This window comes from Malaclemys terrapin, chromosome 14 (assembly GCF_027887155.1).
Source record: "Malaclemys terrapin pileata isolate rMalTer1 chromosome 14, rMalTer1.hap1, whole genome shotgun sequence".
NCBI lineage: Eukaryota > Metazoa > Chordata > Testudines > Emydidae > Malaclemys > Malaclemys terrapin.
Genome location: NC_071518.1, coordinates 36,738,527 through 36,750,856, shown reverse-complemented (window position 1 = coordinate 36,750,856; position 12,330 = coordinate 36,738,527). Strand labels below are relative to the sequence as shown.

Genomic DNA, 12,330 nt, shown 5'->3' with positions numbered 1-12,330 from the left:
GTTCTGGAGGGGGCTGTCAGGGAGTGGGGAGTGGTTGGATGGGGCGTGGGAGTCCCAGGGGTCTGTCTGGGGGTGGGGGTGTGGATAAGGGTTGGGGCAGTCAGGGAACAAGAAGCAGGGAGGCTTAGATAGGGGGTGGAGTCCTGGGGGGCAGTTAGGGGCAGGGGTCCCAGGAGGGGGCAGTCAGGGGACAAGGAACGGGGGGAGGGTTGGGGGTTCTGGGAGGGCGGGAAGTGGGAGGGGCAGGGCCGGGGCTAGGGCGGGGCTCCTCCCGTCCTCTTTTTTGCTTGCTGAAATATGGTAACCCTACCAGAAGGTACATGCAATGCCCCAGTAACACACAGACGGAGAGGGGAGAGTGTGAGGGAGATGGTTTCTGTAACAATGTTTTGTCTCTAAGTTTCTAGCACAGACCCAGGCTCTCTGAGCGACTCGAGTTCCTGCTCTGGGTCCTGCACAGTGGACTGGGTCACGTTTTCAAAACCCACAGAGTGTTTATCTGAATGATCCATCTTACTTTGAGGAAACCAACAAAGAACAAAGGTAAAGCACCGGAGTGACTCACAATGTGTAATTCAGTAACTGCAGGCACTTCGAACAAACTCACAGGGAAGGCAGTGGCAGAGATATTAAGGGGGCCATTTTTATTTTTTTCTCCTTTTATCCTCCCCTTCCTTTGTCCATTCTTCCCTCTTCCTTTCTGGAGTTTGTTCATGCTACAGTCATCCCCTAGTTATGTAAACAGCAATGCACCCCATTATCAATTATTTCTTCATCTTCAACCTAGTTCTTTTCTCTCCCCTTTCACCTCTGTCCCTTTATTCAGCCAGTGTCTTTACCCCACACTCTTCCATGGGGAAAACCCAGTTGTGGGTTTGGAAGGAACCAGAGCCCAAGACTGAAGTTGGGATGACGGCTGGTAAACTTCTTAGCATGGGCGTCGGTTCCTTTAGTGTTGTTAATGTTTTCTTTGTAATGCTTTCCCCTTAGGAATCTAGGTGCTTGCTTAGAAAGAGCTGTTTGGTAACTGGTAATTGTGGGCGATACACTGGGCAGAGCCTAGTGAGGGAAAGGCGGCTGGGTTGTGGAGAATGTCAAAGTGTAAATCAGGGGGCTCTGCAGTCTTAACATGCCAGTCAAGGGGAGTGTGTGTGAGGGGAAGACAGTCTCCCCAACAGCGGTGATGGCTGGGAGCTGGGAGCCTAAAGCAGGTGGACCAGGGAAGGGGAATACTGATACAGTTACCCTGGCATGTTCTCCTTGTGCTTTGCACAAACACAGAACCAGATCCTGCATCTTCAAGGTTACTATGGTTACGACCGGGGCTCTGTTTTTTGGCCCAGAGCCAAGGGTGGGGGTTCAGGGTGCTGTTTAGGGGCCTGTGATATACAGGAGGTCAGATTAGATGATCTGTGGTCCCTTCTGGCCTTCAACTCTAGGACTACAGCTCTAAATATGACAATACAAGTGTGCACACTGCTACCTATCTGACTCGATTGTTCTATCAGAAACATCTAGCTGGTGTGCCTACCCCACCATGCCACACGGCTTCCTATGCCTTCCCAGCTGCCAAAATATCCAATTGTCCCCGACACAGCAGCCAAAGCCTCCAGCTTCTTCCCTGAAGTTACTTAATTGTCAAGAGTCTTCAGTAGACTGAAGCTGAAAGCAAGGGCAGTGTGAAATACATGGAATGGAAAACCTGACCCACGCAGGGGCTGCTGCGCTGATTATATTAGATTTCTTCATATTCAAGTCAGTCAAAATATGAATTATTAATAGGGTGAATGAAGCTGCTGTAAAAATTTCCAACCTGCTCTACCCACAAGGATATAGACTATGCCACAGAATATAGACCCAGCTGGTCCTGGAGTAACCAGAGCCCTAATTAGGTCTAAAGGCCTTATCCATAGTGTCAAAGTCATCAGGTCTTCCACAGTTACCAAAACCCTTCACACTGAAAAACAATGAGTAACGATATAAATATGCCCCATGCATCAACCTCAGTGTCCAATATTTCCATAAATCGGTCATAAGGAACACTGGGGCACATCCTGAACTGGGAGAAGTAAGCAAAACACCGCTTCTATCTTATTTCCTGCTAGTGTTTTATGGAATTAAATTTCTGAGTGAGATAATCAGGGACCATTGAGAGATCTGTCTTTCCCGCTCCCTTCAGGTCTAGCTCTCATTAACCTCCCCTCTACAATATAGCTGAATAACTCTATTTCATCTCCACTTCCTGTTGACACGTCTCTAGTTCTCACAAACATTGTCCTTACACCATCACAGACTAAACCCAAACCAGCCAGTGAAGTACAAATTGTTGCAGTGGAATTAGTTTCCAGAGCTGACTCTGCTCACTGGAAAACTCTAGAAGCCCAACCTCCTGAAAGCTTCAGGCCAGCGATGTCAGGGCTGGATGCTGACTGGAAGGTAGGAGTATCTCCAAGTGGAAATCAATGGGACTTGCTCCTCCCTGGGGGTCAGGGTGAACAACAGATCTGGGAGTTCAAGGCAACCCAAGTTACAGGTGGGGGGTCACTCACAAACAAGGCTGGAGAGGCCCTAATACTAGAGAAGAACAAAAGGGGAGATGGTTCGGGTCTTGGTTTTGCAAACTCGTCTGCTGGGAAAACCAAAGCCAAACCTGGGGTGGTTTGGATATGACGGTTGTAGCAGAAAGAGCCTGAAAGACAGGGCCTGGGACCAGATGAGGCCTGAACCAAACATCAGCCAGAGTCAGGATCTGCTACAAAGCAAATGCTTGCTTACAACTTCACTGTCCAGTACACGAACTTGGTAAGGATGTGGCTGGTGTTGCTAAAACAGAGACACTCCTAATAAATACTAGGCACTAGCTAGTCACAAGAATACCCCACTACAGAGTTAAAATATAAATACACTCCCCGAAGATGGTTTGAACCAACAGGTCCAGGGTGGAAACTAAGCACGTGAGAGGGGTAATACACAACTTGTTTGTATCAGTGTATAAAAGAGGGGTCTCAGAAGGTACATCTGGCCAAGGGGACAGTGGGAAGTTCTACTGCTGACTGAGCTGGTCCATGTTCATGAGCATACATGTCCTAATGTCCATGCAGAGTGTATGGGGTGCTAGTACCAGTGCTTTGTCGACAACAAACCTGGACAAGCGTCTTTGCCACTGAACAAGTCTGTTGTCTTTTGGGCAGTTTGACTGAGGTCTCCTGGGCCAGCTACCTGGCCAGAGCCAGGACAACGTATGGACCCACACAGCCAATAACAGGTGTCCTTTTATCAGAGCTCCCAGTGATCAGGGAAGGGTGGAGGGATGGTTCTGGTATCTGCCCATCTCCCACTAACACTGAAACCCCTGCCTGGATTCCCTTGTACAGGAGGCACTGGCTGTCAGTCCCCGGGTGGGTCTACAGTGATCAGCCTAGAACACAAGATGGAGGGCACAGCACGGTGCCATGAAACGCAGCCAACAGGGTTAGTCCTGAGAGAGGCTGGGCACCCACAGCTCTCACTGGTTCCAGAGGGAGATGCAGGAACTCAGCACTGCTCAGAATTGGCCCATTATGATGGAGGTGGAACATTCCACTGTAGGCGTGGTGACCTAGACAAACCCAGAGGTGGGGACACGCAGGGGATGGGAACTATGATGTAAGCTTCCATAGGTGAGGGCTGTGTAAGTCCCACTCCATCCAAATCACAGGGAAAGGAGCCGTTCATGATCCTGGAATTCACTGTCACAGAGCCCCAGCTGGTGAGTCCAGATCTGAAGTGTAATTTGACTCATTTGAGAGTTTAGAGCCAGCCAGAGCATTCCCCCTACAGCTCCCCTGGGGGGATGTGGGGCAGGTCACTTTGCCCCACTGAGGAGTTGGTGACGATGACCCACAACTCCCTGTTGTGATGCAGTGATTGATGGGTCAGCCACCAGGGGCTGCGGCATTTCACACCAGGATGTCGCCCAGAGCACATGGCTGCTGCCTGTAGGTCTGAGTACAGGGACTAGGGTGTTGGAGCAGGGCCTTCTGGGACCAACCTGCTTCCATTGCTAAAGATGGGAACGTGAGACACAGAAGGATGAAGGAAAGAATTCTTGTAAGGAGGAAGGAAACAAGGCAGGGACAAGACTGGGGTGGGGGGAGGAAATGAGGTATTGATAATGGAGGTGAGGGGGGAAATGGAAGTTGTTAGTGAGAAAGAAACACCAGGGTCTGAGGAAGGGACAGAGAAGAAAGAGGAAAGGAGAATGGGTGAGGAGAGAGACATGAAAAAGGAGTGGGCAAAGAGGCTGCAAGAGAAGAGAAAGGAGAAGCACAGAAGCAGTGGATGGGGTAAGAACCTGGACCGATTTCTTTAGCATCGGGTAGAATGCTGATTGTCTGTGTCAAGATGTAACTACTAGGGGTTAATCATGCCAGCATTTGTAGAATTCAAAAAGGAAAGGGAACAAATGGTCTATCTGAGAAGTGGCATCAGCTTGGTTCTTACCTGTCAAGAGATGACATTGCAATTGGTACTATTCCTGTTGATTTGATCATTACATCTTGTCTGTCAGAAGTTCATATAGTACCACTCTAGTAAGAGAAACTGTTCCTATCAAGAGGTAAGGAATGCACCTTCTTGTAGCAATGGAGTGGAAACTAACCAATCTGAGTGTTTTTAGGTGAAGGAAGTGAATCTATCCTTTGCTGTCAAAGGCTACAAGCAGTTTCGTAAGAATTAAGCAATATACATAACCAAAGCTTCTGAGAGTTACAGAAGTATTTACTTGTTCTACTCAAGAATAAAGAAACCACTTATACCTACTAGGGTTTTAACAATACAGCTGATTGTATGGAGAGAAAAAGATAAACCAATACAGCAATTCATCACACAGAAGTTGAGCATTTATGTTCCCTGTTACAAAATGAATCCAAGGACAATTCATTTACCTGTTGCCTGACAAAAATACAGTCTGTCAAATGTTGATCTTTGCAGCAGGTCATATTTTGAGATGCAAGGATGACAGACGGCTGTAGGTTACAGGAAGGAATTAGGTGATCCATCCTTTTAAGGAGCTAAGAAATACAATATGCCATTCCCAAAATAGTAAATGATTCTGGTCATACTTTCAGGTGGAGGAAATGTAACTGATGAAATCTTCATCTCTAAAGAGCACAAGAAGTTGCTTTACTGAATAAAGCAATAAAAATGGGAGCTACTGGTTCAGATGTAAGTAGTCAGTAATTCTAACCAATGATGATGATCTTTGTTCCTTTTTCCTTCCAAAAAGTGCAACTAACCAGAGTGTGAAGATGAGCATTTCACCTGGTCTCGCATTTGCAGAGATTAATTGTCCAACCGATTCTATTTTATACAGAAGTGATCATTGTTGCTTATTTATCAAATGTCAAGAAATAAGTGGAACTGATCATTCCTATCAAGAGGTAAGGAAGGCACCTCCTCACAGCATGGGGGCAGGAATTAAAGGCTCTACTTCTATTTTCAGGTGAAATGAAGGTCTTCCAATTAAAGGGAGGATGATAAGAGGCTGCTGAATTTAAGAAACAAAGTCAGCCAGGTAAGACCTGGACACGGGGAAGAAAAGCATCTTTTACTTCTAGTTCAGAAAAAGGTAAGCAGCCAAATATATGCTTCAAATTTTAGCCACGGAAGCTCACTGCACCTCTAAGAATCAAAGTCTTGGGGTAGAACATTGCTGACAAGTAGGTGAGCACTGAAAGGTCTCTTAAAGCTTAATGATCTGGATGCTAAGGAACCTTCTCCATTGATGACTCTTCATAGCTGGTAATGAGTAATAATCAATAATTCTGTCAAACATTGATTGCAGGTTTTTCGAATATGAGATATGAACAGACCAGGTGGTCATTCCTACCAGGGAGAAGTGAGGGTAAGTGGTTGTCCCGGACAAGGAGGTAAGAAATACCAGTCTCCCAACATCCATGTGTATATCAAGTGGTGTGGATTTTACTTTCTGGGAGAAGAACTGTGGTGGACTTTACTTGTCATGGGGAGAATATGACAAGCAGATGCAAGACAAAGTAACATGGACTTCCCAGTTGCTCATTCCAGGAATTAGCTGATCCATCCTTTTAAGGAGGTAAGAAATGCAATACGCCATTCCCATAATAGTAAATGATTCTGCTCATACTTTCAGGTGCAGGAAAAGTAACTGATGAAATCTTCATCTCTAAAGAGCAGAAGAAGTTGCTTTACTGAATAAAGCAATAAAAATGGGAGCTACTGGTTCAGATGTAAGTAGTCAGTAATTCTAACTAATGATGATGATCTTTGCTCCTTTTTTCTTCCAAAAAGTGCAGCTAACCAGAGTGTGAAGATGAGCATTTCACCTGGTCTCGCATTTGCAGAGATAAATTGTCCAACCGATTCTATTTTATACAGAAGTGATGATTGTTGCTTATTTATCGAATGTCAAGAAATAAGTGGAACTGATCATTCCTATCAAGAGGTAAGGAAGGCACCTCCTCACAGCATGGGGGCAGGAATTAAAGGCTCTACTTCTATTTTCAGGTGAAATGAAGGTCTTCCAATTAAAGGGAGGATGATAAGAGGCTGCTGAATTTAAGAAACAAAGTCAGCCAGGTAAGACCTGGACACGGGGAAGAAAAGCATCTTTTACTTCTAGTTCAGAAAAAGGTAAGCAGCCAAATATATGCTTCAAATTTTAGCCACGGAAGCTCACTGCACCTCTAAGAATCAAAGTCTTGGGGTAGAACATTGCTGACAAGTAGGTGAGCACTGAAAGGTCTCTTAAAGCTTAATGATCTGGATGCTAAGGAACCTTCTCCATTGATGACTCTTCATAGCTGGTAATGAGTAATAATAAATAAGTCTGTCAAACATTGATTGCAGGTTTTTCGAATATGAGATATGAACAGACGAGATGGTCATTCCTACCAGGGAGAAGTGAGGGTAAGTGGTTGTCCCGGACAAGGAGGTAAGAAATACCAGTCTCCAAACATCCATGTGTATATCAAGTGGTGTGGATTTTACTTTCTGGGAGAAGAACTGTGGTGGACTTTACTTGTCATGGGGAGAATATGACAAGCAGACGCAAGACAAAGTAACATGGACTTGCCAGTTGCTCAATCCAGGAATTAGCTGATCCATCCTTTTAAGGAGGTAAGAAATGCAATACGCTATTCCCATAATAGTTAATCATTCTGCTCATACTTTCAGGTGGAGGAAATGTAACCGATGAAATCTTCATCTCTAAAGAGCAGAAGAAGTTGCTTTACTGAATAAAGCAATAAAAATGGGAGCTACTGGTTCAGATGTAAGTCGTCAGTAATTCTAACTAATGATGATGATCTTTGCTCCTTTTTCCTTCCAAAAAGTGCAGCTAACCAGAGTGTGAAGATGAGCATTTCACCTGGTCTCGCATTTGCAGAGATAAATTGTCCAACCGATTCTATTTTATACAGAAGTGATGATTGTTGCTTATTTATCGAATGTCAAGAAATAAGGGGAACTGATCATTCCTATCAAGAGGTAAGGAAGGCACCTCCTCACAGCATGGGGGCAGGAATTAAAGGCTCTACTTCTATTTTCAGGTGAAATGAAGGTCTTCCAATTAAAGGGAGGATGATAAGAGGCTGCTGAATTTAAGAAACAAAGTCAGCCAGGTAAGACCTGGACACGGGGAAGAAAAGCATCTTTTACTTCTAGTTCAGAAAAAGGTAAGTAGTCAGATGTAAGTAGTCAGTAATTCTAACTAATGATGATGATCTTTGCTCCTTTTTTCTTCCAAAAAGTGCAGCTAACCAGAGTGTGAAGATGAGCATTTCACCTGGTCTCGCATTTGCAAAGATGAATTGTCCAACCGATTCTATTTTATACAGAAGTGATCATTGTTGCTTATTTATCGAATGTCAAGAAATAAGGGGAACTGATCATTTCTATCAAGAGGTAAGGAAGGCACCTCACAGTGAATCTGTTTCTACGTTCAGGTGAAAGAAAGGCAGTGCTGACCTCTCAAGGGAGGAAGATTCGAAGACATGGCTGAACTTAAGAATGCAGGCAGGCAGGTAATGATACCAGTGCAGATGCAAGAAAAGCATCTTATGTCTCCAGTTTGGGAAAAAGCCACTTCTACATCATTTATTAACAATGTAGCTGGTTGCCCCTCTGAAAATCACAGCCAGGCAATGGAAAATCACTGACAAGGAGGTGAACAGAAAAGAGCATCTGGAAGCCAAATGAAGCACATGTTGACTGATGGCTCTGCATAGCTAGAAAAACAAATAAAAATTCTCTGAAACATTGATGTTTGCAGGTGATCATCATTCAAGATGTGAGGGGATCAGATGAGCACCCATGCCAGGAGGAAATGAGTGAAAGCGACTGTCTTGGGGAAAAGGTAAGAAATGCCCAGGCTCAGAGCACCCACATGGATATTAATGGATCTTATTAACTTGCAGGTAGAAGAACTGCTGCTGTTCTCACTTCTCAAGGGAAGAATGTGAGAAGCAGGTGCAGACTGTGCTAACGCAGTGTACCTGGCCACCTGCTGAATCCACAGAGGGGACAGAAGAGCATTCTGTAGCTATAGTCCTGGGAATGGAGAGCAGCCACCTGAGACAGTGCAGCCAGTTGCACTTTCCAGCTGTAAACATCCCTGCAGATCACGGACCAAGGAGGTGAGTTTCAAGTTTCTCTTATTACCAAATGAATCTTGTGCCAAAGCAGCAGTTGCAAACCCAGTCAGGAATAAATACCAAATATTGATAGTTCCAGCAGCAGATCGTACCTCTCCTGATAGGAGAGCAGAGGCTGTTGTGCTCTAGAAGGAATTTATGAAGCTGATCTGTCCATGTCTATAGGTGAGAAACACCATTTCTGTACCAGTCAAGTGGAAACGAATGGATCCTCTCCTACCTTCAGGTGCATCTGAACATTGAGTATATAAAAAACTTCAGGAAGCTCCTAGAAGAGCTGGGAGGGTTCTTACTGAAAGGAAAAAAGTGAAATTAATCACTGCTGCCAAGAGGTCAAGAACTCACCTTCTCTTGATTTTCAAGGTTCAGTTCCTGGATCTGATTATTCTTTCAGATGAAAGAAATGAAACTTGCCTTGTATATCAGGAGAGGAATACTGCACGAGCAGCCTGACCCATTGCGAAGGGAAGAAAGCATTTTTTCCTTGTGGATAAGGAGTAGTTCAGGTAATGATACCAGTGCAGATGCAGATTTCATAGGTTATAGGAACCTATGAAATCTGTTTGAAAGATTGCAGGTGAATGTACCTCTGATCAGTTCACCACAGCCTCGGTGAATATTTCTATATTGGTTATTTGCCAAGGGAATAAGGTTGGGGAAAGCACCATAAAAATGTAGGACACCCCAAGATTGATTATAAGTAATGCTGTGTCAAAAATTGATTGTTACAGCTGATCACACATCCCAAGATGCATGAAGAGTCGAGGGCCATAGCAGACAACAGGGGTTCCTCTTTATCAGAAGGTAAGGAATATACCTGCTTATAGCATCCCAGTTCAAATTCAAGACTTTGGTTTTTCTTTTGGAGCCTATGTTATATGTCAGGAGGGGAATGCTGCCAACTAATTGAGAACAAAGCAAAGTATGTAGCCAGAGCCTCTGAGATGCAATAGAATCATCCTGTGAGTCTATTCATGGAAAAGGAGAGTAGCCACTTATCCCCAGCAAGTGTTAAACCACGCAGCTGGTTGCATCTCTCCAAACACAGCCACGCTCAGACCATTCCCGGCAAGGAGGTGAGCATCTAAGGTTCCATTTTGCCACCTAAAGTAAATGAAAAATGATCATTTTAGTGAAGAGCCCTCCAGACACCAAACAAATCTGTCAGATATTGATCATTACAGCACCTCGCACTTCTCCGGATGTCAGGAGAGCAGAGGGCTGTGCTTTTCAAGAAGCAATTAGGGAAGCTGATCATCCCCTTTCATGAGGTGAGACATACACATTCTCAGAGAGTTCAGGTGACAATAATGGATCTGGTCAGTCTTTCAGATGGAAGAAATGCAGCTGAGCTGATCTTCCCAGACAGGAAGGCTTGGAAGTTGCAAACGATCATGATAGCGAACCATTTTTGTTGACCAAAGGAAAAATGGAGCTGGGTGCTGGCTACAGGTCGGTAACATTGGTATTTAGACAGCTCAGTAAATAAGAGGGCAACTGACCACAGTGGAGAGGTGAGTATTTGAACTGCTCTTGCAAGAGATTAGCTGTGCTACTGATTATATTTGTGCAGAATTGTTCATTGTACTGTATTGTCCTTTAGAAGTGCAGGAAGAAGATACATGAAGTGGATCGTTTCTGTTATGAGGTAAGACATGCTCCGTCTCATGGCAATAATCTAGAAGTCAATGATTCTGGGTACATTTTCAGATTCTTCTGCCATTCAGAGGGGAATACCACAAAACTGATGACGGCCATTCTTGCGGAGATCTAAGAAAAGCATCTCCTCTCTCTAGTTAAGGGACCACCTATCAAGATTTAGACATTGCAGAAGATGTTACCTCTCAAAAGGAGAGCAATGCTTAGACCATCACTGACAAAGAGGTGAGCATTCAATGTTCTCTTCATGCTAAATAAATCGGATGCAAACCAACATTTCAATGTAAGACCCCCCAAAATCTGAACATACCAAGTAATAATAAAGTATCTTTCAAATACGGTTCATTACAGCTGACTGGGCTTCAAGCTGTGGGAACAGTAGGAAGATTTATGCCAGGAAGATATACGAAAGGTGATTGTTCTGTTGAGAGGTGAGAAATGCCTTCCAGCATTCCTTTAGAAATAAATGGATGAGACCACACTTTCAGGTACAAGAAATGCAGCTGATCTTCCCTTTGGAGAGAAGAAATCGACAAGCAGTTGACAAACTGCACAGCTCAGCAAATTTCTGAAAAGAAATCAACTCAGTGACCGGATGGGGAGTTAGGAAAACTGGGACTTTCCCCTGTAGTACAATGAAGCTGGTGGTATATATGAAGAGAAGGGATCTAGGATTAGCTGTTAGTGGATGAGCAATTGAGCTGTTTGTAATTTTCCAGATGATCGTGGCCCAGCTGGCCATGAACAGTAAGAAAATATTCCTGTTTTTACACTCTGACTGGGTGCTGAACTATGCAGTTGGGTCTAACTCTGTCAGGTTATGGCTCAGAGAAAACTGGCCATTCTAACGGGGAAGCGGTGTAGCTGTCTCTGTCAGTTAGGTTCTCAGTGCATCTGCTTCTGCTGTGAGTGGTGTTGAAATCCACCTGGCAAGAGAGACACAAAGGAGCTGGTTGTGACTATAGAGAGAGGAACTGGAAGGAGAAGTTAGTGCAGGGGAAGAGGAAAGCAATATAAGGGGTTGTGTCTGTCAGGACTTATCAGTGGAGCTGGTTGTAACTGTCACAGGTCAGCAATATCTGGTTGTATCTGTGTGTTAATGAAGGGGCTGATTGATACCTGCCGATGGAGGAAGAGGCTGTTGGACCCACCAAGGATAAAGCCGTGTAGCTGGTCAGAGCAGCCAGTAGGGAAATGATGCTGCTGCTGGTGGTACTGGTGAAGAAATAGCATTCACCTTTACAGGGCTGTGGGAGGATTCAAATTGGTATCTGTTCACCTGCTGGGGAAGGAGAGCAGTTGGTTCTGTCTGCCAGGATGGAAGCAATGAAGTGAGTCGTACCTTATCAGAGGAAAGCACTGGAGATTGGCGAATACTGGGACACAGACTGTATCTCAGGGTTTGACTGGGGCAGGGTGTGTAACCATAGCAACCAGTGGGTCCTTTCACATTGTGGTCCTTGCTCGCATGCACAGGGTCAAACTGATCGCCATGTTTTGGGTCAGGAAGGAATTTTCCTCCAGGGCAGATTGGCCTGAGACCCTGGAGGTTTTTCGCCTTCCTCTGGGGCATTGAGCAGGGACCAGCCCTTAGGGCCATTTAGAAACAGACAATAAAAAATAATCTTAGAAAGTGAAATGTGTCACCTTTCATTGCCTCTGTGCTTCTTTAAAAAAAAAAGTTGTTCTCCCCCTCCCCCATACATATCACCTTTCTCAATCTCTCTGCACACGGGACCTTCCCTCCACAAGCAGTGTGTCACCCTCCCCCACCCCCTGCAATCATCACAGCTCTCCCCACTTGTTTCCTTTGTTTCCTCTCCCTGTATTTATTCTATTTCCTCTTCCCTCCCCCCTTTTCTGAGGCTATTTCCATCAGATCTTTTCCTGTCTTTTGTGCTTTTCTTTTTTCTGCCGTCTTTTCTTTTCTATCTTTTCTCTCCATTTACTTCCTGCAACGGGGTGGACTAGGCCCAGAGGCCCCCTGCTGGAGGCCTTA

At 44.9% G+C, this 12,330-nt stretch overlaps 1 protein-coding gene across 1 annotated transcript in view; it reads left to right on the top strand.

The window, feature by feature from the left end:
- The window catches only part of SELL (selectin L), a 43,681-nt gene that overhangs the window by 17,736 nt on the left and 13,615 nt on the right, over window positions 1–12,330 (top strand). The window contains exon 6 of the mRNA XM_054048979.1: window positions 370–372. Coding sequence (XP_053904954.1) covers window positions 370–372 — 3 coding nt within the window. The remainder of the gene's footprint in view (window positions 1–369; window positions 373–12,330) is intronic.